This window comes from Podarcis vaucheri (genome assembly GCF_965113315.1).
Source record: "Podarcis vaucheri genome assembly, chromosome: 2".
Classification (NCBI taxonomy): domain Eukaryota; kingdom Metazoa; phylum Chordata; class Lepidosauria; order Squamata; family Lacertidae; genus Podarcis; species Podarcis vaucheri.
This window is the reverse complement of record NC_138760.1, coordinates 17,122,529-17,147,763: the sequence shown is the minus strand read 5'-3', so window position 1 is coordinate 17,147,763 and position 25,235 is coordinate 17,122,529. Positions and strand designations below refer to the sequence as shown.

Below are 25,235 nucleotides of genomic sequence, written 5' to 3'. Positions count from 1 at the left end.
CCTTGCTCTGGTGACCAGCTTCCCATGTTGTGACCCCCCCAGTGGCAGAGAGTTCCATAAGTTGATTGTGTATTATGTGGGGGAAAATATAAGTTTTACAGAACTGGTATATGGCAACGCCGCCTGAATGATGGGAGTCTTGACAATGTCAGGAGGACCACAGGTTCCACATCCCTGCTCTAGCCCGCCTACGTGACAAAAGATTGTAGTAGGTTCCAAGATGTAACCATTTTTATTATTAGCAAGGGGCAAAGCACAAACCCCTCAACAGGAGGGTCAGTCACCCGGGTAACCCAGGGACGACACAGAAGGACGAGTGGAAGGGGAGGCTTTTCGACCCAGTGCGGCATTAGTTCTCGGTGCAAGGACCGGGTGGTGGCAGTTCTGTGCGTTGCTGTCCTCGACTTCATTTCTTCTTGCCAAAGCGCTGCGGAACAGCCATGCTCAGAAACTGAGGAGCCACGGCGTCCCAAGCCCGTGGCTTGATTAGGCCACCGCTGCTGGAGCTGGCCCGGGCCTCACGGCCAAATCTGCAGAAATAATAATAATTTATTATTTATACCCTGTCCATCTGGCTGGGTTTCTCCAGCCACTCTGGGCGGCTACCAACAAAATATTAAAATACAGTGGTCTGTTAAACATTAAAAGCTTCCCTAAACAGGACTGCCTTCAGATGTCTTCTAAAAGTCTGATAGTTGTTCTCTTTGACATCTGGTGGGAGGGCTTTCCACAGGGCGGGTGCCACTACCAAGAAAGCCCTCTGCCTGGTTCCATGTAACTTGGCTTCTTGCAGCGAGGGAACCACCAGAAGGCCCTCGACGCTGGACCTCAGTGTCCGGGCAGAACAATGGGGGTGGAGACAGAGATGGAAAGCAGCATAAAGCAGGTTGCCTGGGGAACATTTTTGGCACTCAAAAACACAGCACTTGTAGCTCCCTGGCCTCTTTGTCCTGCAGGTCATCACTTCTGTCAGAGGGATGGTGAGAAGGAAGCAGAGCTGTGCAGCTAGGTGTCTTGGAATAGTGCTTTGCTTTCCCCCGCCGTCCCTGTCCCCAGGAGAACAGAATTGCATCATCCAGAACTACTGAAACGAAACAGAGTCCCCTTATTGTTGCTGCAGGAATTGATGGGTGGGGATTTGAACACAAGACAAGGGAACAATTGAAAAACGGTTCAGTTTTTAGGGGCATTGCAAGCACAGCTTTTGCAATGGGTGTTCCGAGCAGCTGCAGAAAAAAGGTCATAGGGATGAAGGGTCTAAGAAAGACCCGTGAAACTGACAGGTGGGAATGGTCATTTAGATAGCAAGGATGCTGTGTTTGTCTTTTAAAAATTGACTCTTAAATGGGGGAGCCTATGCCTGATCTGGGGACACGGGTGGCTCTGTGGGTTAAACCACAGAGCCTAGGACTTACCGATCAGAAGGTCGGCAGTTCATAATAATAATAATAATAATAATAATAATAATAATAATATCTTTATTGTCATTGCCCCCTCTCGGGGACAACGAAATTACTTGGCTGCTCCATCCACCCAGGTAGGGCACTCCACACAAAATCAAAACAACTATAAAAACACTAATTAAAACAATACAGTATAAAACAGCAAGGAAGATTAGATGACTTTCAAAGTCCAGGCTTCCCATTCAGGGCCGAGATCGCTCTGGGGAAGAAGCTGTTCTTAAGACGGCTCGTTCTTGTCTTCACCGTCCTGTATCTCCGTCCCGACGGCAGGAGCTCGAAGAGACAGTGACCAGGATGCGATGGATCTTTTACTATGTCCAGTGCCTTCCTATGGCACCTCGAATCCCCGTGACGGGGTGAGCTCCCGTTGCTCGGTCCCTGCTCCTGCCAACCTAGCAGTTTGAAAGCACGTCAAAGTGCAAGTAGATAAATTGGTACTGCTCTGGTGGGAAGGTAAACGGCGTTTCCGTGCACTGCTCTGGTTTGCCAGAAGCAGCTTAGTCATGCTGGCCACATGACCTGGAAGCTGTACGCCGGCTCCCTCGGCCAATAAAGCGAGATGAGCATCACAACTCCTGAGTCGGTCACGACTGGACCTAATGGTCAGGGGTCCCTTTACCTTCACCTTTTTATGCCTGATCTGTGGGAATTGTGAGGCCTTGGAGAAGCTAGAACGCCTTCAAATACTATTCGGATGGAAAATACTCAAACCATTGTCAGGAGACGACTTGAGGAGTTTGGATTTGATATCCCGCTTTATCACTACCCGAAGAAGTCTCAAAGCAGCTAACATTCTCCTTTCCCTTCCTCCCCCACAACAAACACTCTGTGAGGTGAGTGGGGCTGAGAGACTTCAGAGAAGTGTGACTGGCCAAAGGTAACCCAGTAGCTGCATGTGGAGGAGCGGAGACGCGAACCCGGTTCCCCAGATTACGAGTCCACCGCTCTTAAGCACTACACCACACTGGCTCTGGATCTCCCATCCCAGTCCATGGCCAAAATGAAACAACAGATGTAATTCCAAGAACTGGAAAATTAGCACAAATGGAGCTTTAAGAAGGAAGGGGGAAATTAAATGAACCGCCCCCTCCATTCACTTGTGCTCCCCCTAGTGTAGCCAGAATACGTGCTTCTGCCTGGCTGCATTGACCCCCCCCCCCACTCCTTACCTTTGGGGCTGGAACATGAAGGAGGGGCTGCGACCAGGTCTCTGCACAGCATGAAGGAGGGAGCGGAGAAGGACCCCCAGGGGGTGCTCCTCAGGGGGAATCTGGACAGGATGGTCCTCATTTTCTTGCAGCTGGGTGGACAAATAAAAAGTCGGGGTCATTTGTGAAATTCAACAAGAGACGAGTTCCCTGCAAGACCAGGAAGTAGCTTGAGGACCAGGGAAAACAGCATAGGCATCACATTATTCATAGAATCAAAGAATCACAGAATTGTAGAGGTGGAAGGGTCCATGGGGGTCATTTAGTCCAGGGTCGGATTTAGGTTTGATGAGACCCTTAAGCTACTGGAGGTAATGGGGCCCTTTATATGTCCAGATGTCGTTTGTCAACAACGAATTGTCGCTGTTTTTGTGTGTGTTGAATATATACTATATGGTAACTTACAGACCTAATAGGTATCTAAAGCCATTTGCACATAGCAAAATATGCATTTTATCAAAGTAATTGTTGAACTGAAATACAATTAAATTTTCTGGGGGGCCCCAAGAAAGTGGGGCCCTAAGCTATAGCTTGTTTAGCTTATACGTAAATCCAACACTGATTTAGTGCAACTCCCTGCAATGTGGAAACCCTTTTGTTCAATGTGGGATTTGAACCCACAACCTTGAGATTACGAGTCTCATGCTGTACAGACTAAGCTGGATGGCTCCTCACAGTTGCGTAATGATGGTAAATATTGAACAGCAGTCAGCTCTATCCACCCAACATAATGTCAAGCCAATTATATTTCTTGCAATTTCACACACACACACACACACACACACACACACACACACACACACACTTTGTACACCAAAAACAGCTGAATTTCTGGGGATTGCCTTACACAAATTGTGAATATTGGCAAAATCCAACAGAGTCTTGTGACACCTTTATTATGACATAAGCTCCATCTGGTGGAATGGTCTCTAGTCTACTAAAGCTTATGCCATTTGTCTGGGTTGTCTCCAACAAGTTTCACTTAGAGTAGACGCACTGAAATAAATGGACCCAAGTTAGTCACGTTTATTAATTTCAGTACATCGACTCTGAATAGCACTGGATACAACTCTTTATCTTTAAAGGTGCCAGGAAGACGCATTGTTGGTTTCGCTTCAACACAGGCTTAACGTGCTCTGAAAATTGTGTGAATATCTGTGCATATTTGCTTCTTACACATAATTTCATTTTCTCTGCATGGGGAGAGTAAGCAGCTAGGCAGGGTACCTGTGGACCACCAGGAACTCTGACTGATCACCTTATGCTTTTGGCTTTCTGGGATTCACACTCACACTTCCGTGTTTAGAAACTTGCTTTTAAAAAGGAAAGGAAAGGAAAGGAAAGGAAAGGAAAGGGAGATTCTGAGGATTCTTGTGCCTTGCGTATGCTAGAGCTATGTTGTTGTCACAGGGTATATACCCAGCCCTAAATAAAACCCAGGAGGAGATCGGGTTAACATCTTAATAATGCAAAGCACTTTGCATACCTTCACAGGAATCTTTTACAACAGCACTGCATGGTAGGCATGCACTATTATGCCCATTTTGAAGCTAGAAAGGACTAGATAGTATGGCTTGCTCAAGGCCACCTAATGAGTTTGTGGCTGAGGAGGATTTGATCCCAAACTCCATCAGTCTTAGAGCCCCACAAATTGCAATGATGCCACCCTCTCCTGGGGGGGGCAACTGCCTGGATCTCAGCAAGCGTCTGGGAAAGAAAGAAAGAAAGAAAGAAAGAAAGAAAGAAAGAAAGAAAGAAAGAGGAAGGAAGGAAGGAAGGAAGGAAGGAAGGAAGGAAGGAAGGAAGGAAGGCGGAAAAGGTCCTCATTTGCCAATCCCACTCTGGGCTTATGTTATACTGACTTTCTGGAGGCAGCAATGGCTTCCGGCTTGGCCAAACCTTTCTCCCTCTCTTAATTGGGTAGAGGACCCAAAACACCTCCACAAGTCCCTGTGGCATAATGGTTAGTGTGCTGGACTAGGACAGGGTAGGTAAAGGGACCCCTGACCATTAGGTCCAGTCGTGACCAACTCTGGGGTTACTGTGCTCATCTCGCTTTATTGACCGAGGGAGCCGGCGTACAGCTTCCGGGTCATGTGGCCAGCATGACTAAGCCGCTTCTGGCGAACCAGAGCAGTGCACGGAAATGCCGTTTACCTTCCCGCCGGAGCGGTACCTATTTATCTACTTGCACTTTGACGTGCTTTTGAACTGCTAGGTTGGCAGGAGCAGGGACCGAGCAATGGGAGCTCACCCCGTTGCGGGGATTCGAACCGCTGACCTGCTGATTGGCAAGCCCTAGGCTCTGTGGTTTAACCCACAGCACCACCTGCGTCCCCATAGGGTAGAGTCAGGTTCAAATCCTCACTCAAGCCCCACAATGAGCGGACGGGATTTTAAACCCAGGCTTGTTCACTGTGGGACTCTGGGTCTGTTAAGCTCTCTCAGTCCAGCTGACCTCACCGGGCTGTGGAAGGAGGATAAAAAAGTGTGTGTGTGTGTTTGTGTGGTGTCTGTGAACAGAGCCATGCCCACCACCCTGCAATAACTGACTAAGCAGCATCGAAGTTCGCTTGGCACCCTCCCCTGCCCTCTAGGCCGTCGCCTCGTCGAAGGCCACTCACCATCCAGCCGAAGAGTCTCTCAGGGTAGCCGTCGGGCTCCTCTGCCTCTTGGGAGCCGATCCCCTCCTCAAGGCTTCGGCTTGGCTTGAGGCTGCCGGAGAGCAATGCCAGGGCGAGCAGAAGGCGGGCAGCTTCCATGTTGCCAGGCCTGCTCTCTCTCAAAGCGCTTCCCTTTTTGCTTTGGCGCTGCCTTTATATATCTGTCTCCGGATCGGGTGATGGTGGCGGGGCAACAGCAGCACAGGGTGGGATTGATGGCAGCGACGGCGACCCATTTGTAAGGCGGGTTTGCGAGGGGCCCCCGCTGGCACCTCCCCGTGACGAGCGGAGAGGGACCGCCACGGGGCCCCCGACAGAGCCTCCGCCACCGCTGGCTGGGGCTGATTTGTGCGTAATTGAGAGGATAAATCCAGCCCAAAATGGCTCTCTTAAGTCCTGTTGGGGATTTGGTAGCTAATTGCTTGTACGTCGCCGTTTGTACGCCACCGGGGGGGACGGAGACCCAGGTTCTTCGCCGGACACTGACCACTTCCCTCACACTCCCCAAGGTCTCCCACCGTCGGCTTGATGGGTCTGCGAACACCAGAGGCGACTCGGGACCAGACATTTGTCACGTCGCCGCTTGCACAGCCGGCTCTGCAAAGCCCCCGTCCCTGGGGCGTTCACGTCGACGAAGCCGAGCTTTTTACAGCTTAATGAAACCCATTTACCAAGAAACGGGAAAACAGGCAGGCGACGGGGACAAGGATGGGGGGGGGAGCTGCTGAGGTGGGGGGAGGTTGGCGTGCAGGCCCAGGCCCCAAACGATGCAGCCCTAGACCTTCAGGTGTGTGGTGTGTGGGGGTCTCATCCATTTTAAGTTGGTGTGGATATTTTCTTTCCAGATTTGCCACACAGAGGGCTACTACACCATTCTTTTTTTTGGGGGGGGGGGAAACAGGCTGCACAACTGGGGGCAGGCAGAAATCGAGAGACCTGGCACTGGAAGTAACTCCACCTGTTGGATTTCTGCCTATCAGGCAGCTGGTTAGAAGACACTGTGCCTGCTTCTAATAAAGGTGGCTGGAACAGGCAAGACTTTGGATAAAAGAAAACAGTTGAGAGAGACAGCCTCTCCTGATCACTCGCTCCTTGCTCTGTGTACTGCCGCATCGGAGGGCCAGGCTTCCCCCAGCACAGGCAGCACAGCATGGCCCTGCTTCGCTCCAGTGGGGGGCGGCTCCAGGAGCATCAGCGACTTGCCTGCCCCGGGCACTAGCAACCCATGTTACGCCTCTGTCAGAAGAAGGAATAGCTGCTATGAAACAGAACCTGGGTGAAGGGAGATAGCTGGGAAGGGGGAGACTCAAAACACAGTGCAATCAAATCTAGTAGCCGCAGCAGTAGGTCACATGAAAAGGGGTCAATGTGTTTGCGGCAGCTAGACTGGTGACTAGAGTGGCCGCCGGGACCACATAACACCAGTCCTGAGAGATCTGCATTGGCTCCCAGTACTTTTCCGAGCACAATTCAAAGTGTTGGTGCTGACCTTTAAAGCCCTAAATGGCCTCCACCCAGTAGACCTGAAGGAGCGTCTCCACCCCCATCGTTCAGCCCGGACACTGAGATCCAGCGCCGAGGGCCTTCTGGCAGTTCCCTCATTGCGAGAAGTGAGGTTACAGGGAACCAGGCAGAGGGCCTTCTCGGTAGTGGCACCCGCCCTGTGGAACGGCCTCCCTTCAGATGTGAAGGAAATCAGCAGCTATCTTCTTTTTAAAAGACATCTGAACTTCCCCTGTTTAGGGAAGTTTTTAATATTTAATGCTGTATTGTTTTTAGCACTTGATTGGAAGCTGCCCAGAGTGGCTGGGGAAACTCAGCTAGATGGGCGGGGTATTAATAATAAATTATTATTATTATTATTATTATTATTATTATTATTATTATTATTATTATTGTTCTCCCTCTGCTGGGTCTGAGAAGCAGATAGGGTGAACAAAATCGCCCCCGAGTTTCACGACGCCCCTAAAACAAAGCCAGAGCTGACAGTTGTGGAATAGCAACACAACACACTTTGGCACCGCTCATTTCGTTCCAATGCACCTTGAACTAATCCAGTGAGTGACGCCTCTTCCCCTTGCCAAGCTTTTCCATCTACGAGAAGAGGAAAAGCTGGGGAGACGATGGAGTCCTGACAAATGTTTTTGCGAGGTGTCCCCCTCCTTCCTGCACCGCCCTCCGGCAACACGAGAAAGCGAGACATCAGCATAACTGCATATTAATCTCTACGTCATGTTTTGCTGGAGGCCTACAAGGAACCATCTGACCAGCACCTGACTGATGGTCCCAATAACAGTCAACTCCTCGGAGCAGAGACAGGTTCGTATTCATCAGCGGAGTTGTGTGCGACCCATTCATCACGCACAGCAGTACATTTCCTTCGAGGGGGTGGTGGGGAGAAGACGATCAGCTTGCATCTGAGGAAGACTGGACTTCTCTTTCCCCCAGCAAGCCCTGTTCCCCATATAAATAAGAGGCAATGTTCCTGTATGGTGTGCCCTTGCAACATGGGTGTAGCCAGGATTTATGTTGGAAGGGGGGCAGCAGGACACTCACCTGTCATCGTCCTCTGTCTGGCAGATTCGGAATGAAATGTCTCAACAACAGTTGTTTTAAATTACTTTCTTCTGATCCCATGTGCTCAGAAAAATCAGCCAAAATCTTCAGCCACTTGGAAACTAAGAGAAGCTTCCAGAACCGAGCTACCTGCAACATGATTGGTCAGTTTGTGGATTCCACACCTATCACTCTATCGGGTTGCCAGTTGCGGCACTAGAATGCGCCACAACATCACACAAGCATTTCAGTTTCATATACAGTGGTACCTGGGTTTTCGAACGTAATCCGTTCCGGAAGACAGTTTGACTTCTAAAACGTTTGAAAACCGAGGCGCAGAGGTCGGTCTGCAAATTCAATAGAGAAAATTGGGGGGGGGCACTCGGTGGAAGCCATTGGACTTCCGAGGCGCGATTGAAAACGGAAGCATTTACTTCTAGGTTTTTGGCGTTTGAAAACCGAAACCTCCAACTTCTGAGACGTTTGAAAACCGAGGCACCACTGTATTCTGATTATCTCCACTTTTAGTTAAGTGTTTTTATTTATTTACTTGGTTTGGGTGGGCAGCTGCCCCCCCCCAGCATGCCCATGCCTTGCACTAAAGTTCACCTGTAGATGAAGACCAGGAAACAGGCAAGCTACAAGAACTAGGAAAATATCACCAAAGATTGGCATAATTTTTAGGGTGGAGCTCTTGTTTATATTTTGGTGTTGACCTATTATGGCAGCAGGGGGGAACTTCTGGCTTCACCTTGCGGCCCATGAGGCTGCTTTAGCCACATTGCACAGACCTGCCCTATAATATCATAGGCGATGCCAGGTTTGTTGCTGCCCTGGGGAAGGAGCCCATCAAAGGAGGCTGTTATGTACTGAGTTGAATAGGATCCAAACTGCAGCAGTCTGATTGGTCCTAGAACAATAGGATCCAAATTGCAGCAGTCTGATTGGTCCTAGAACAATAGGATTCAGAATGCAGCAGTCTGATTGGTCCAAGAACAATGCAGCAGTATGATTGGTTGGCAGGAACCACCCAATCATGCTCCAGATATAAGTGAATCCACAACCTGATTGGCTTACAGTAGAATTCCAGAATTAACCAATCATGTGCAGCCCATTGTGTAAATAATGTATATAAAGCAGATACTTTGAGGGGACATTCTTTCATTCCTCCTCACCACTATGAGCTGAATAAAGAGCATGAAATCACTCTGCGACTCTGAGTATATTTCAGAGGCATTTTCCATGGGCAAAGGAATAAAGAAAGGCCACCAATTTGGTCAGCTGTATGTCAGGACGTGGGTGGAGCTGTAGGTTAAACCACAGAGCCTAGGACTTGCCGATCAGAAGGTTGGCAGTTCAAATCCCCGTGACAGGGTGAGCTCCCGTTGCTCGGTCCCTGCTCCTGCCAACCTAGCAGTTCGAAAGCACATCCAAGTACAAGTAGATAAGTAGGTACCTTCCGGTGGGAAGGTAAATGGCATCTCCGTGTGCTGCTCTGGTTTGCCAGAAGTGGCTTAGTCATGCTGGCCACATGACCCGGAAGCTGTACGCCGGCTCCCTCAGCCAGTAAAGCGAAATGAGCGCCGCAACCCCAGAGTCGGTTACGACTGGACCTAATGGTCAGGGGTCCCTTTACCTTTACCTATGTCAGGCTTTATTCCAGAGATGTTGCTTCACTTCCTAGAAGCTAAAGCAGGCATAGGCAAACTTGGCCCTCCAGATGTTTTGGTACTACAACTCCCATCATCCCTAGCTAACAGGACCTATATTCAGGGATGATGGGAGTCGTAGTCCCAAAACATCTGGAGGGCCGAGTTTGCCTATGCCTGAGCTAGAGTTTAGGAAAGGAGGAAGGAAGAGGTTGGGGAGAAGGGTGAAGTCGATTGTGGGGTGTGTTTGGGCAAAGTGGGGGTCTACATAACAGGATGGAGGGGGAGGCATTGAAATAGAGGCAGTCTGTGTGCAAGGGGGAATTGAAAGGAGGAGGGAGGGAAAAGCGGATGAAGGTGAAAATAGGGGGTTTAAAGGGGTTTACAAAAAAGGAAGGAGTAAGAGGCTTGGAAACGGGTGCATTCTTGCAGAGGGAGCTGATGTGATGGAAACGCAAAGATGATGAATTGATTCAAATAACATTTTCCAAAAAGGATATAGGTGCTGTAAGTTTCAGCTCTTTAGATTATCAATACATTTTAGGTCTGTGGGATGGGTGAGCCAAATGGAGATTAACCTGAGAGATAATTTGAAATCACTCATGGCCCAGTTGGTAAAGTTCATTGTTATTTCTCAGCTACAAATACCATCTAGAAATGGTATTACGGTTGTGCAAAGTGATAAGAAGATATATTCTCTAAGCATTTGTATAGCTTATGGCAATGGATGCTTTCTAAATGGACAAAGATGAGAAGATGATGCTCACGTACATGAGCCGCGATTGCCCATGGAATTTATATATGTAAACAAACATTTCAAGAAAAGAGAATTCCAACATCAGGAAGGACTTTCTGACAGCAAGAGCTGTTCGGCAGGGGAATGGTCTCCTTGGGAAGGTGGTGGACTCTCCTTTCTTGGAGGTTTTTAAGCAGAGGTTGGATGGCCATCTGTCATGGATGCTTTAGCTGAGATTCCTGCTTTGCAGGGGGGCTGGACTAGATGACCCCTGGGGGCCCTTCCAACTCTACGATTCTATGAAATGGGGGTGGAGATGAAAACGGGTGTAGAGTGGGGCCGCAGGATAGAAAAGAACTGGTTTCAAAAACAGGATTGTGAATGTAAAAACAGGTTTTGTAATTGCATGCGGTGAGAAGGGGACGCTCGTCTAGGTCAGGGGTCAGCAAACTTTTTTAGCAGGGGGCCAGTTCACTGTCCCTCAGACCCTGTGGAGGGCCAGACTCTTTTTTTGGGGGGGGGAATGAATGAATTCCTATGTCCCTCAAATAACCCAGAGATGCATTTTATATAAAAGGACACATTCTACTCATGTAAAAACACACTGATTCCCGGACTGTCCGTGGGCCGGACTGAGAAGGCGATTGGGCTGCATCCGGCCCCCGGGCCTTAGTTTGCCTGCCCATGGTCTAGGTGGTTAAATTGGGGGGGGGGGTGGGCGGCTGATGAATGGAGCAATTGGGAAGGGAGAGCCCCCCCCCAGTAAATAATATAATTTTTAAAAAGTAACCCGTGTATTTAATTAAATCACTCTTATGCATTTAGTTCCCTCATATTTTTGGACATAATCATATTAACCACAGAGCCTAGGACTTGCTGATCAGAAGGTCGGCGGTTCGAATCCCCGCGACGGGTTGAGCTCCCATTACTCAGTCCCTGCTCCTGCCCACCTAGCAGTTCAAAAGCACGTCAAAGTGCAAGTAGATAAATAGGTACCGCTCCAGCGGGAAGGTAAACGGCGTTTCCATGCGCTGCTCTGGTTCGTCAGAAGTGGCTTGGTCATGCTGGCCACATGACCCGGAAGCTGTACGCCGGCTCCCTCGGCCAATAAAGCGAGATGAGCGCCACAACCCCAGAGTTGGTCATGACTGGACCTAATGGTCAGGGGTCCCCTTTACCTTTATGCATTTAGTTCCCTCATATTTTGGGACATAATCATATTTATTTAGGTGAACAAATAGTGCCCCCACCCCTGCAAAGGGGCTGTGCACAGGGACCCGTGTAATATCTGCCACCGCACTCTGGAGGGCAAGTAACAATACTGGGCCATGGGGTCCAGTTTGCAGGTTATTGGTTTCTGCACTCAGGGAACTGAATGGAGACGGACTGTCTTTAGATCTCCTTTTGTACTCGGTAGTTGCTGCGACTTCTGGTGGAGCAATGCTGCCATCGTGTGGTTCACAGCAGGAAATGCGGGCTAAGATATGCGACTAAACAGGGAGGCTTATTATATTAGCGAAATTTGGAGAGACTGAAACTGCTTTCCATTAAAAAAAGGCGAACACGCTGCAATTCTACGACGCCACCGCGGGGGGATCGCACACTGGCAACCAGAACTCGAGATGCTGCCATGAATCTAGGGCAGCCCCCCCCCAAAAAAAAAAATCTAGGGCACACACATACCCAGCAAGCCCACGCAGATCCCTGATAGGGGAGCTAAGAACCAATTAAATAGCATTTAAGCTGATTCGTCCTCTTCCTTTTAACTCACAGGGGATCAATCTGCTGGTTAAAATAGGTGGTGGGATCCTGCAATCCTCAGCATGTTGTTGGACCAGAACATGGGTAGGCAAACTAAGGCCCGGGGGCTGGATCCGGCCCAATCGCCTTCTAAATCCAGCCCACGGACAACCCGGGAATCAGTGTGTTTTTACATGAGTCAAATGTGTCCTTTTATTTAAAATGCATCTCTGGGTTATTTGGGGGGGATAGGAATTCGTTCATTCCCGCCCCCAAATATAGTCTGCCCCCCCACAAGGTCTGAGGGACAGTGGACCGGCCCCCTGCTGAACAAATTTGCTGACCCTGGACTAGAACTCTCAACCTGCTGGTGAAAGCTTAAAGATGTCTGAAGGGCCAATGTTTCCCCAAGACCTTCATTGAGCTACTTGGAAGATAAAGGTGGTATAAAAATGTAATGAATAAATATATATATATATTTTGGGGGTGTCTTGTTGACGATCCCCTTCATGGATCACTGCCTTGCCGTGACGAAGGGGCTTGAATAACTCAGAGAAGCTACGAGCCATGCCGTGCAGGGCCACCCAAGATAGACAGGTCATAGTGGAGAGTTTTGACCAAATGTGATCCACCTGGAGCAGGAACCGGCAAGCCACTCCAGTATCCCTGCCAAGAAAACTCCATGGACAAAGACAACAGGCATATAGTGCCTGGCGTGCTCTGGTCCATGGGGTCACGAAGAGTCGGACACGACTAAACAACAACTTGTTGACTGTGCCACTGGAGAAAGTTCTGCTCACAGAATGAATCCAGGAAGAAGAAACTCCTTGGAAAAAGGACACTGGCTCTGAGTGATAGAGTCCAGCATCTCCACCAGTAGGGCTAGGAAAGGTGCCCCCCCCCAATGTGGCAGCCCCTGCCAGTTACAGCAGACAAGACTGACCTAGGTGGACCAAGGGACTGACTCAGTACAAAGTAGCTTCCTTTGCTCCTGAAGATTGCCTTAATGCAAGAGCCCCGGGGGCTGGGAGATTAATCCACGGTCCATTTAATGTTTCTTAAAGAGCCAGGGAGACTCCAGGGGACACAAACAGCACCAAGCAGAGCCAGGCAGCATGACTCCGCTATGATGCAACCCCCAGTGGCATTTGGTCGTTCTGGTAACAGGTCCATTGTTGGCTCAGACTTTCTTGGTTGGAAACAAAGCAGAGGTCTGAGGAAGCAGCACAGCCTAGCAGTTGACGCACCAGCTATCTGGATCGCTGGCAGGAGAGGACTTCCTCCATGGCTGGCACTGGTACCTCTAGTCTCCACTGGCAAGGAGAGCCCTAGTGGCTCAGACCACAGGCCTATCTCAGGGTGAGGGGAACTTCAGGCCCTTGGGGGTGAAGCCTTCTAGGACCAGATGGAAGTCTGGAAGTCTTCCTAGGTCACATCCCCTTGGACAGCCAAACCGATCACCAGCTCCGCTTTGCCCTTGCATTGAATGTTTTCACTTGGCTGGAATGCATCCTCTGAAAATGCCCCTTTGTGTTTGTGTGTGTAGAAACTAGCCTACTGCACAAAGGTAACATTTACACCTGTTGTTCTGTCCACTTTTGCCAGTGGCATGTGATTCTTGGAAGGCTGGCCACGAGCGAATCATAGAGCTGGAAGAGGCCCCAACTCTAGGCCAACGCCCCACGATGCAGGAATCTCAGCTAAAGCATCCCTGACAGATGACCATCCAAACTCTGCTTAAAAGCCTTTCAAGGGAGTCCGTTCCACTGCTGAACAGCTCTTACATCCAGAAAGTTCTTCCTAATGGAATCTTCTCACTTGTAACTTGAAGCCACGGGTTCGAGTCCTGCCCTCCAGAGCAGGAGAAAACAAGTTTGCTCCCTCTTCCATGTGACAGCCCTTGAGATGTTTGAAGATGGCTATTGTATCTCCTCTTTTCCAGGCTAATGAGATCCTTGAAAAAGGTTTCCCACTCCTTGCCGATCTAGTCCTGTATTCTGTTTGCACAGCAACCGACAGGGAGCTGAGGTGAAGGGTAAGATGGCGCCCACTCTCCCATTCTTCGTACTGAAGTTCGTTGGATGGGCCGTTGGCTCTAACTTCAACACAAGGCAGCCCCCTCCATCTCACCTAGGGGCAGCGGGCTAGTTTAGGGGGTACAGGGCAGACTGGATGGCACAGTTCTGCCTGCCATCTGAGGGGACCGGCTAGAGAGCTCAGCTCAGGAGGAATGGTGGGGGTGGAATACTGCCACCTCACAAAGACTTCCCAGTACCTGCCGCCTGAGGTGGCTGCCTCACCACAGAGCCACTCCTGGTGGACAAACCAGAGGCCTATAGGCCAGGCATAGGCAAACTCGGCCCTCCAGATGTTTTGGGACTACAATTCCCATCATCTGTGCTGGTCCCGTGGGTTACCCGAGAGGCGAGGTCCAAGTCCGGTCCGTGGCCAAAGGTGCAACGTGGAGGCAGTCCGTAGCAGCTGAAGCTGGGTGCAGGGCAGGGAGCCGGGTGAAGTCAGGAACAGGCATGCAAGCAGGGAGCCAGGGCGGGTCAGGAGCTCTGGCAGGAAAGCAGGACGGGGTTCAGGCAGGAACTAGCAACCAACAATGTTGCTCCCGCAACTTGGGACTGGGGCTGGCCGGTTTTTATCTTCCCGGAGGCATAGGGTGGCCCCGGTCCACAGGTGGCTCGCCTCTCCTGGCCTGGAGGCGAGCACTCCTTCTGCGGGAACTTAGTTCCCTCCGCCTCTCTGCCCTGAGCCTCTGCAGCTCAGGAGAGGCTGGAGGGTTACCGGACCCAGAGGCAACCTCACCTTCCCCTGACGCGGCTGAGAGAGGAGCACCTGCAGGCAATGGGTCCTCCATCACCTCAGGGGCCAGAGCAGACTCAGCTGGTGCCTGCTCCTGAGGACCCGGCACAGGTGAGGACCCTTCAGGCTCAAGCCCCAGCCCCGGCTCAGCTGGTTCTGGAGGCGGGGACTCCTGTGCAGGCTGGGATTCCTCAGGTTCAGCCTCCGAGTCCGAATCCCAGGCCAACACATCATCCCTGACCACTGGTCCTGTTAGCTAGGGATTATGGCAGTTGTAGGCCAAAAACATCTGGAGGGCCGAGTTTGCCTATGCCTGCTATAGGCACACCCAGAAGCAGATGAGCGCACTGGAAAATAAACTCAGATGACGACAACCTGTAAAGCAGATGACCACCTCAACAGCCTTCAGCTGGGGATCCCTGAAGATCTCCTTGTTTGGAATCAAACACCGCTCTTCACATCTGAAAAAAGGCAGACCTCTATAGCCCCATGTCAGACCTACAGTCTCCCCCCCACAAAAAAAGAATTAGACTTGAAGAAGACTCCCTATCTGCTCTAACAGGAAGGTTTTCCAGGAATGAGGGGCATTTCCAGGAGGCAGTGGTGGCAGAGATGCTTGTACAAGGGCTTAGGTTCAATCCCCAGCATTTTCAGGTAGGTCTGAGAAGGATCTCACCTGAAAACAAATGCAGAGCTAAATGGACCAATGCTTTGACTTGGTGCAAGGCAGCTTCCTATGTTCCTAAGGGATCGCCTCCCCCCATTAAGACGCCTGTGGAACCAATTGGAAGAACTTGCACTTCTTCTACAAGCAACACACATTCTGCATTTGCAAGGACTTGCATGGCTTGCTATTCCCAAAATAAATTCCTGCACTGCAGACTAGATGACCCTCGCGGTCCCTTCGAACTCTACAGTTCTGCGACTCTATAACAGCACTCCCATCCTGTGTTCCTCAGCGGGAGATACTCAAGACGTAGGCTGCATTTGACCGCGATAGTTACTGGTTTTTAGCCAGAAGACAGCGAGAGTTTTGTTTTGTTTGGACAGGCCTTGAGCTGTCATCCTGGGGTGGCAGGGAGGCAGATAAAGACATTCTCCTTCACCTTCCATTTCCATCTACAGTGGTACCTCGGGTTAAGTACTTAATTCATTCCATTCTTAACCTGAAGCACCACTTTAGCTAATGGGGCCTCCTGCTGCTGCTGCGCTGCCGGAGCATGATTTCTGTTCTCATCCTGAAGCAAAGTTCTTAACCCGAGGTAATATTTCTGGGTTAGCGGAGTCTGTAACCTGAAGCATATGTAACCTGAAGCGTATGTAACCCGAGGTACCACTGTATACTTGTAAATATTCCAGCCAATAGCTATGCTCACTCTTAGGGGAGAGTCTGTGTCGCTGCGTGGCAGTGCAACTGCGCTGCATGCAGAAGGCACCGTGTTCAAACCCTGACATATCCCGTGAGAGGGGACAGGGAGCAGGTGGTCAAAGAGATCCCCCCTCCCAGCCCCCGGAGAGCCACGACCGGACAAAAGCACAGCCCACAGGACGACCTGTGGGTGGCTGTTTCCGGCGTGACTCGAAGAGGAATAAGAAAGACGCACTTGAGAGAAAGGATCCGTCGAGAAAGCAGAATCCTGCCCCATCCTAGCCTTCGGAGGCAGAAGCACCTGGTGATGCAGAGAGCGAGAGGGAATGCAAACAAGCTTGTCCACGTTAATATTTTAATGTTACATTTGCAGCATAAATAAAAAGGCACATTATATGTTTGGTAAGAACAGTGGCTGAAAAAACAAGTTGGTAAGTGCCGGGTTTCTTTCGTGTGTGTGTGTTTTTTAATGCACATAGTTTATTTGTTTTAAAAATAGCAGGATACAAAGATGAAACGCCACAGCTCACCCAGGCCTGTGGTAGCAAAAAACACAGGGCCACGGGAACCACGAGACAGGCAAAAAATGGTAGCTTGTGAGGACCTGCTCACAGGCGCACTTCGGTGAATTATTGGTTGGCTTACCAGTTAAGTAGATGCATCTTTCTGCCTTTCTGCCGCCCCCCCTCCAGCAGCCCCCTGCCCAGTCACGTAGCTATCAAAAGGCAGAAGAGTCTAAGCGAAAGTCTCCGTTGAGAGAGGGAGGGGTTGGGAAACTCAGACCTGCATACATTTCAAGAAGTGACATGCCAACAATGTCATTGCATAAGGAATGGCAGCCATCGAGGAGAAAAGAGCTGATATATGCCTATATATTTCTATATATATATATTCATAGATACGTATTTCACTTTATGAGATACTAAACCCCCTTTTGTGGTTAAGCATTCAGGGATCTCTCTCCCCCACCCTCCGACCCTCAACTTATTGATCGTAAAAGCTCTCCATATAATATATCTATATTTGAAAACATAACAATTTTTTTTTTTTAATAAAGGAAATGACCGGGCAGATACTTGTGGAAAAGGAAGGCGTCGCACGAACTCCCGCATAGCTTGAAGTTTTGCAACAATGATGGAAGGCTTTGTGAATATGGAGAGAGATGGAAGAGAGTGGAGCCTCGTTTCGAAAACCAGGAGCATTCACACACCGCGTGTTACCAGTTTGGAAGATTTTAGGACCAAGATAAGGCTTGCAAGTATCTGGGGCGACTCTCATCCACAAAGGCAAGTTTGCTAAGATGCTTGTACATGGAGATCTCCGATAGCAAAGTTTATTTCTCTCTGTCCCAGAAATGTGAAGAAAATGTGGATTTTCTGAGGAGGAGGACATAGAAGAAAGAGGGCGACAAGAACATATTGATGTGACAAGGTGGGTTCTGCTCTAAGGTAGGCTTAAAATATGGGAAGGGAAGAAAGGGACATACCGTATTTTTTGCTCTATAAGGCGCACCAGACAACAAGACTTTTTGGAGGAGGAGAACAAGAAAAAAAATATTCTGAATCTCAGAAGCCAGAACAGCAAGAGGGATCACTGCGCAGTGAAAGCAGCAATCCCTCTTGCTGTTCTGGCTTCTGGGATAGCTGCGCAGCCTGCATTCGCTCCATAAGATGCACACACATTTCCCCTTACTTTTTAGGAGGGAAAAAGTGAGTCTTTTAGAGCAAAAAAATACGGTAATTCCCTTCCCCCTTCAGACGCTGCAAGTGGGAGTACTGCTGGCTGGAGTAAAAATATGAGCACTAGCTTAGCTCAGGTCAAAATATAAGAGAGAAGCAAACAGACTTCCCACAATGAGCACGACTGTTTTGTTCCTTACCTCCTTGCTATGCTACCCTGCGATGGGTTTCATTCCAGTATTTTGTAGAAGCAAGTCTCTCTCCAAGGGAATCTAGTTCAGCTTATGTCACCTGAACATACAGACTCCTTGTCTACTTCAAGTATTGCCAAGTTTTCCTGAGCCATCCTATTGCACTGCAATTTTCCTTACCAACGTGCTTGTTCAGCTGAAGCTGCTGTTCCAAATACATTGGAAGGGCCATAGAATCTTTTATTGCTAAGTGAGGACAACCAGTATGATGCAACTGGCCTCCTCACCTAGGCTCCTCCTCCTCCTCAAAACTCTGATACGGTCCGGACTTCCCGGGACAGTTGTGCAATTTCTGCAACACCACTATCAAACACAGCGCTACTGAGAACAGGGCCTAAGAGTCAGGAAAACCTGCTGCAACGAGCTTCTTCTCTCCATCTTAAGAGCCTGTTCTGACACTGACACCCACCCGCACCGGACGCATCCGTTAGAATGATTTCCCGTCCCATTAGAATGATTTGTCAGAATGAGGGCTCTTACACCTTGCACAAATAGAACCTGTAGTTAATCGTAAAATCAACCTCAAATCATGGACTCATTTCGAAAGGAAGCTGAGGCAACACATTCAGACAAACCCCTTTCTTATGCAGCCTTGGGAGCTATTTGAAAATGCTGTCCTGGTGGGTGAAATAAATGTGACATCATAAAGCACTCTTTGGCTGTGCATGTATTTGCAAATATGTATAATATGCACGTACCGAGCTGGAAAATTAACCCAATATCAACAGACTGCAACATAAAAGGCATTCCATTTTGACATAATGCGCTAGGGATTATGCTTACTGCTCTTTCACCTGCTGCAACTTGTCTCCTTCAGAGCACAAACGATGCCTATGCTCTCCCAAGCATGCAGCAAGGACATATAACGTGAGCGTGCTGTGAAAATCTGTCCCCCGGACGTCACTTTGCAGGCTGTTAGCAAATTATGAACATTTAAGGGGGGGAAACGAAGGAAGGAGTGTTTGCTCGGCTCAACTTAGCCTTTGCTTTCAGCGCCTGGCTCTTAAGATTCAGAATAAAACAAAATAATAGGCCCAATAAATACGTTCACACCGCTCCCTGTAGCCACTTGGGGTGGAGGTGGGTCCATACGCCACCACTGCTTCCCCAAAGAGCTCTGCACATACTTCTGGCATTTTCCACTATGCCAATGCGTATTTCCCTATGGGAGTTGCAATGACATGATGAAAACACCCTGCAACATAAAGAAGACAAGGTCTTCCACACAAACAGCTCAACATGTGGCCCCACTTCCATGCTGTCGTGCTTCAAGATGCAACCACACTGCTTTGCATGCAGAAGGTACTGGGTTCAACCCCCAACACCCCAGGGAAGGGCTGCAGGTGTCCCGACTGGAAATCCTGGACAGCCTCTGCCAATCAGTGTGGACAATACTAAGCTACAGGGACCAACGGCCTGACTCAGCGTACAGCAGCTTCCCATGCAGTTTTGTACTTGTGAATTAGGCCAGAGGCTCAACGCGCAATTTGATGAACCAGCAAGATGTGACAGCTGCGCTAGAGCAGTGGCAAGAAACAAATCTCTAAAAACGAAAAGAAAAACCCATCAAGTTGCACATTCAAAGGTTGATGTTGTCCGGCTTCTGCACTGCTGCTGAATGGAGGCCAAGTAGGACAAGGTATTTTGCTGCAGAGCAGGGGAATTTTCTTTGGAAACAAATGCATGTACAAAGGAAGCAAGCGAAAGTAGCCCTACTGTTTGCAATCTGCACAGGTTATCTACATACACGGAAGATAGACCTGCATGTTTTGAAGACGCAGCCTCTTGAAATCAGGTGCAGAAATCCAATGCATTTTGGCTGTAAAACCCTTATTCAGGGTGAAAATATCTTTGTTCAATCCTTACATAAAGTAAGGGCTGGGTCCCTCAACTTAAGGCAAGCCAATCAAGCCTAGAAAAACAAGAAGCACCATTTTATATTAGCACAGCATGAACGACGTGAAATGTACCTGGGCTTCACTAGCTTATTCCCATAACCTGTTTGCAAATGTCAGCGTCATCTCTTCCCCAGTTTCTTCTGCCTACTGCTGTTGCATCCTCCATTTTTTTACTTCTAGAACACACAAAGTTACTTTGCCTGCCTTTTGAACAGAGCTGGAAACAGGAGTTCTACCACTTGCTGAGTTCCAGTTCTACCCAACCAGAGGTCTTTCTTGCTTCCCAAAGTGGCCAGACAGCATCTACCACTTTGTATCTGCAGCACCCATTCACGCAGTCCTAATTAGATTCCCAGAAGGACAGTCACGTCAAATCTGTTGCGACAAAAATGAAGCATCCCGCAGCCCCTTAAAGACTAGCAAATTCATAACAGAGTAAGTTTTCATGGACTAGGGACCACATTTGTGTCTTTGAGGACTCTTTGTTGGTCTAGCCATATTGAAAACCTCCGCTTCTCTTTGGTCTACGCATTTTGTACTGAGGGGAAGGGTGGGTTGGGTATCGAAAAACAAGAAAAACTGGAAAATGCAAAAACAATTCCAGTGGAAACTTAAAAAAAAACAAAACACAAACAAAACAGTGGCAGGATTAGTTTCATTCATAGTTTTAGTGGTAAAGTACTAGTGAATGCAACCTAGTATATGTAGCTGGATCTGCAGGCTTTTTTGTCTAAAGATTCATGTCAACGTACTGTATTTTTCGCTCTATAGGACGCACCGGACCATAGGAGGGGGAGAACAGGGGAAATAAATTCTCCCCCTCTCTGCTCAGCGCCACTTCAGTGAAGTGGCAGGAGAAATGGAGCCCCTTCCATTTCTCCTCCTGCTTCGCTGAAGGGGCGCTGCGCAGAGAGGGAAAACTGTGCAGCGCCTCTCCAGCGAAGCGAAGCCTGGAGAGCAAGAGGGATCGGTGTACACTGACCCCTCTCGCTCTCCAGGCGGCTATCTGCAAGCCTTCCAAGTGTAGCGGGAACTCCTGCTGTGCTCTGAAGGCTTGCGGATAGCTGCCTGAAGCTCCCGGAGCGCAGCGGGAGTTCCAAGGAGCCTGCATTCACTCCGTAAGACGCACACACATTTCCCCTTAATTTTTGAAGGGGAAAAAGTGTGTCTTATAGAGCGAAAAATACGGTACATGTCAATCAAAAGATAAAACTTTGTGCTTTCTATCACTGCTGCTCCTCATCCAGCTTTCACCTTTATTAGGCCTCCATGCCTCCCCCTGCTAACGAACTTCCTGTTAACATGCAAAGAGCCCTGCTGGATCAGGCCAAGGGCCCTGTTCTCACGGTGGCCAACCAGATGCCTACAGAACTCCCAGCAACTGGAATTCAGAAAGGCATAATGCGCCCGATAGTGGATGGAACATGTTAGGAGTTACAAAGGAGCAGGTGAGGCACAGTAAACCCATTCAATGAAGCCTGAGAAATATGCTAGCCTTATTGCAGCTCAGCCTCTATACCATCTGGGGCAGCTATGGAGTTTCCCGACTATTCCTGGCGTGTGGGATGTAAGGGTGGGGTGGAACCACAAGAGGGAAGAAGCACATGGGAAACAGCATTACCTACATTACCAAAAGACAGAGCCAGGACTGGGCAAGACCCTCTGGTTGGGCACCCTTAAATGGTGAAGGGAAGGAGGATGTTCTTATTTTGTACTGGCCACCACAGAAGGTTGAAGCAGCCGGGCGACTTTCTAGCCGCCTTAATGTTCTTTCCCATCTAAACTATGGAAAGGGCTGCCTGCGAATACCTGGATTCAATTTCTGCTCTTCTGAACATACATAGACACACCCTGGGCTCAGAAGGAACAGCATTCCAAGCCGTAATACATTATTTGCAAGATATAAGCCAGAAAAGCAGAGTTGTTCCCCCACCACTACCTCAATGAAATGCGGATCAAGCACAGGGGCCAAAAATCACACACACCAGCCAAAACATTCCGTATCCTATCAAAAAGGAAACAATCTTGTGGAAAGGGCAGGCACGCCTGTAAATTAGCAAACTGGATATGGCACTAAGAAGGGCCGGGAGTTTCCTCCAACACACTGCACGGTCTGCAATGTGAGAGGGCAACTCTTCCCTTCTGAGGGGAGGGATTCCGCCAAGCTGCTCAGATGTGGGTAGTTGGTAAAACGGGATGGAGGTGTGATGGTGAGACAGAATGATTTATTGTTCACATGGAACCAAAACCATCTGTGTGAATCAAGCTCTTTTCTTTTCTCTCTTTTTTAAAAAGAGAGTTCTTTGGAGAAAGGGAAGGGAGCAAAGGTGTTATATAAAAGCAGCTAAAGACACTAAGTTGGGGAAAGTACTTTTCATTGAGAGATGGACAGGGGGTGAAGGAACTCTAAAGAAAAGGAAGACAAAACCCAAAACTGAGGTAAACGATTGTCTCCAGCTAGAGATTTGGAAAGGAATATCCAGAAGGGTATCGAACCTCATCCAAAGGCTGTTCTGGGAAGGCAAGCAAGGAGAAATATCTCCAGCTGTGTGCATAGCAGACGAGAACCAAGAAAAGAAAGCATTCTGTTTGCAGTTGCCAGCCATTTTTTAAAACCTGTGTTTAATAGTGAAATGTCTATAGAAAAGAAGGTCAAGAAAAGGGGCTGACCACAAAGCTTGCTATGCACACTAGCAAATAAGGTTAATGATGGGGTCTAACCCCTACCATGTTAAAGCTATGGTTTTCCCCAGTAGTGATGTATGGAAGTGAGAGCTGGACCATAAAGAAGGCTGATCGCCGAAGAATTGATGCTTTTGAATTCTGGTGCTGGAGGAGACTCTTGAGAGTCCCATGGACTGCAAGAAGATCAAACCTCTCCATTCTGAAGGAAATCAGCCCTGAGTGCTCACTGGAAGGACAGATCCTGAAGCTGAGGCTCCAATACTTTGGCCACCTCCTGAGAAGAGAAGACTCCCTGGAAAAGACCCTGATGTTGGGAAAGATGGAGGGCCCAAGGAGAAGGGGACGACAGAGGACGAGATGGTTGGACAGTGTTCTTGAAGCTACCAGCATGAGTTTGACCAAACTGCAGGAGGCAGTGGAAGACAGGAGTGCCTGGCTGCTCTGGTCCATGGGGTCACGAAGAGTCGGATACGACTAAACGACTAAACAACAACCACCCCTACCATGCCAGTCTGTCACAAGCCTAATGGTTTTTGCTACTTACTAGCACCACAGGGGTATTGGGAGCAGGCAACTGAATGAAGGAACGACTAAGTGGGTTCTGAAATCTCTCTTCTGTTTTATATTATGCAACTGAAGAAATGGTCTTCCCCAGTATGCATGAATTGCAAAAAACAACAACAAAAATATATATATATAGCAGGTTAGGCCCAGAGCCTAGTGACATAAAAGGCACTTCTTTCACCTTTCTGTTGGCATGAGAGAACAGGTAAGAGGAGGTTTCAGCATCAGGTCAGCAAGAAGCCAAAGCAGGCAGGTTGGGGGGTGGGCAGGGGACCCACTGATCAATGTCACAGGCAGGGTTGTACTTAGGCAGTTCTCCTATGGGAAGGCAGGTCCCAACTACCGGAAGAATTAGGAGTGTTGCTGATTTAGAAACAATGGATAGCTCTTCCTACAGAGGAGAAAAATGCCCATTATCTCTACCCTTTAGCATGGAGGGCTGGCGAGGTTTTTTTTTTTTACAAAGTCACATCTTTGGGTCAGACAAATTTCCTATAAAGGCCAACTCTGGCAAGGCATTATTTCTGTAAACTTCTTCACACTGAACATCTGCCGGGGGGGGGGAGGGAGAGAAGAGCAAGGCTCACTTTAAGCACTTGATCTTCTATGCTGAGAAAAACATGTCTAGTGGGTGTGTGTGGCTGATTTAAAGCACTAGACACAGAATGGTATATTAGTAGAGGGATGCGCACACATTAACTTTCCATCTTTTAAGACAGGAAGGTGCTCTAAGCATGATTCTTTAAGAAGCAGCAGGAGACAGCCAAGGTCTACTGGAGCCATCGATTGTTGTTTTTTTACTAACACTGTAGTATTTTAAAAGGAAATGTTGAGTAAGTCTTGGGCATGCTGAAAGGAAGGGCAGGATCTCTCCATATGTTGGGACCATCAGTCCCAGATATCAAGTTCAATGCTACGGGATGAAAAGACTTGGAGTCCAGATACCTCTATGATAATGCCAGAAAATAATTCAGTAGAAAATTAGGTTGCTTGAACCAGACTATGTAAATCAGCTGTTGGTTTTCAACATATAATGCACAGCCAATACAGCTCTCATTACTAGCACGTTTCCCCTATGCTAGAGATGTTGGTGCAGTTATTTCATGGAATATCTGCTTAGTTCAAAGGAATTGCTTTTTGGCTTATACCACCCTGGAGTAAACGTTATCTGCTAACCTTTTGGTCTGGTAACCAAGGGTGCTGCAAAAGAAACCCTTTGCCACCTGATCCTTGCCAGATTGTTTGAGTTGTAGGAATGAACTTGGCACAAGCTACGCTAATTAGCAGCCGGGGTTAGAAGGGAAAGTATGGCACAGGAGTTCTCCCCTAGCTGTGGAGAATATCGCTGATACAAGGTCTCCCTGCTCTGGCAAAACCCTTGGACTGGGATGTACCTTACAATCCTTCTTCAGAATTCAACATGGCCACACACTCACCTGTACCTGCGTGGGTACTCCTTCACCTTGGTGTTAGATCTCACACTGCCATGTGGTGCGCGCTCTCTCTCTCTCTATGTGTGAGAACACTGTTACATTGTTTGCAGAGCAAGTCGTGTACGCCTTCAGTATTCTTCCCTCCCGGCAGGGTGACAACTGGTTGGCAGAGGCCCATGCAATAGGCCCTGCCCTCACAATCAATTCACCCCCACATTCCCCACAAGCACACGACAGGTGCATGGGAAAGGGAGAAGCCCTTTTATAAAAGTAAATAATAAAACTGCCAGATTCCCTTTCCCAGCTCAGGAAAATTCAAATTCTGTCTTATCTATGTGTTAAGCTATTAAATAACTGCATTAATGGAGCTAATTAATTAATTAATTAAGCTAATTAAGCTGATTAAGCTAATTAAGCTTAATTAATTAAGCTAATTAAACTTTGGCCACCTCCTGAGAAGAGAAGACTCCCTGGAAAAGACCCTGATGTTGGGAAAGATGGAGGGCACAAGGAGAAGGGGACGACAGAGG

General features: G+C 48.6%; 1 protein-coding gene and 2 long non-coding RNA genes across 3 annotated transcripts in view; 1 reads left to right on the top strand and 2 right to left on the bottom strand.

Moving 5' to 3' along the window:
• Nucleotides 1–213: 213 nt before the first annotated feature.
• Nucleotides 214–6,646, bottom strand: NPFF (neuropeptide FF-amide peptide precursor). The gene is made up of 3 exons (XM_082212943.1): nucleotides 5,296–6,646; nucleotides 2,633–2,763; nucleotides 214–530 (listed from the first exon to the last, which is right to left on the bottom strand). Exons 1-3 carry the CDS (start codon nucleotides 5,431–5,433, stop codon nucleotides 407–409), a joined length of 393 nt encoding a protein of 130 aa, XP_082069069.1. The 5' UTR covers nucleotides 5,434–6,646; the 3' UTR covers nucleotides 214–406.
• Nucleotides 6,647–13,178: 6,532 nt separating this feature from the next.
• Nucleotides 13,179–17,578, top strand: LOC309526656. The gene is made up of 3 exons (XR_014216796.1): nucleotides 13,179–13,374; nucleotides 13,958–14,050; nucleotides 17,253–17,578. It is a non-coding gene; the product is annotated as an uncharacterized lncRNA (long non-coding RNA).
• Nucleotides 17,579–20,204: 2,626 nt separating this feature from the next.
• LOC309526660 overlaps nucleotides 20,205–25,235 on the bottom strand; it is a 98,017-nt gene continuing 92,986 nt past the window's right edge. Inside the window, exon 2 of the long non-coding RNA XR_014216801.1 lies at nucleotides 20,205–25,103. This is a non-coding gene — a long non-coding RNA (uncharacterized lncRNA). The remainder of the gene's footprint in view (nucleotides 25,104–25,235) is intronic.

Coding starts and splice junctions, on each gene's coding strand:
- NPFF (XM_082212943.1), bottom strand. CDS start 5,433: ATGGAAGCTGCCCGCCTTCTGCTCGCCCTGGCATTGCTCTCCGGCAGC. Junction 2,764..5,295: donor AGAGACTCTTCGGCTGGATG/GTGAGTGGCCTT, acceptor TTGTCCACCCAG/CTGCAAGAAAATGAGGACCA. Junction 531..2,632: donor TTCATGTTCCAGCCCCAAAG/GTAAGGAGTGGG, acceptor TTATTTCTGCAG/ATTTGGCCGTGAGGCCCGGG.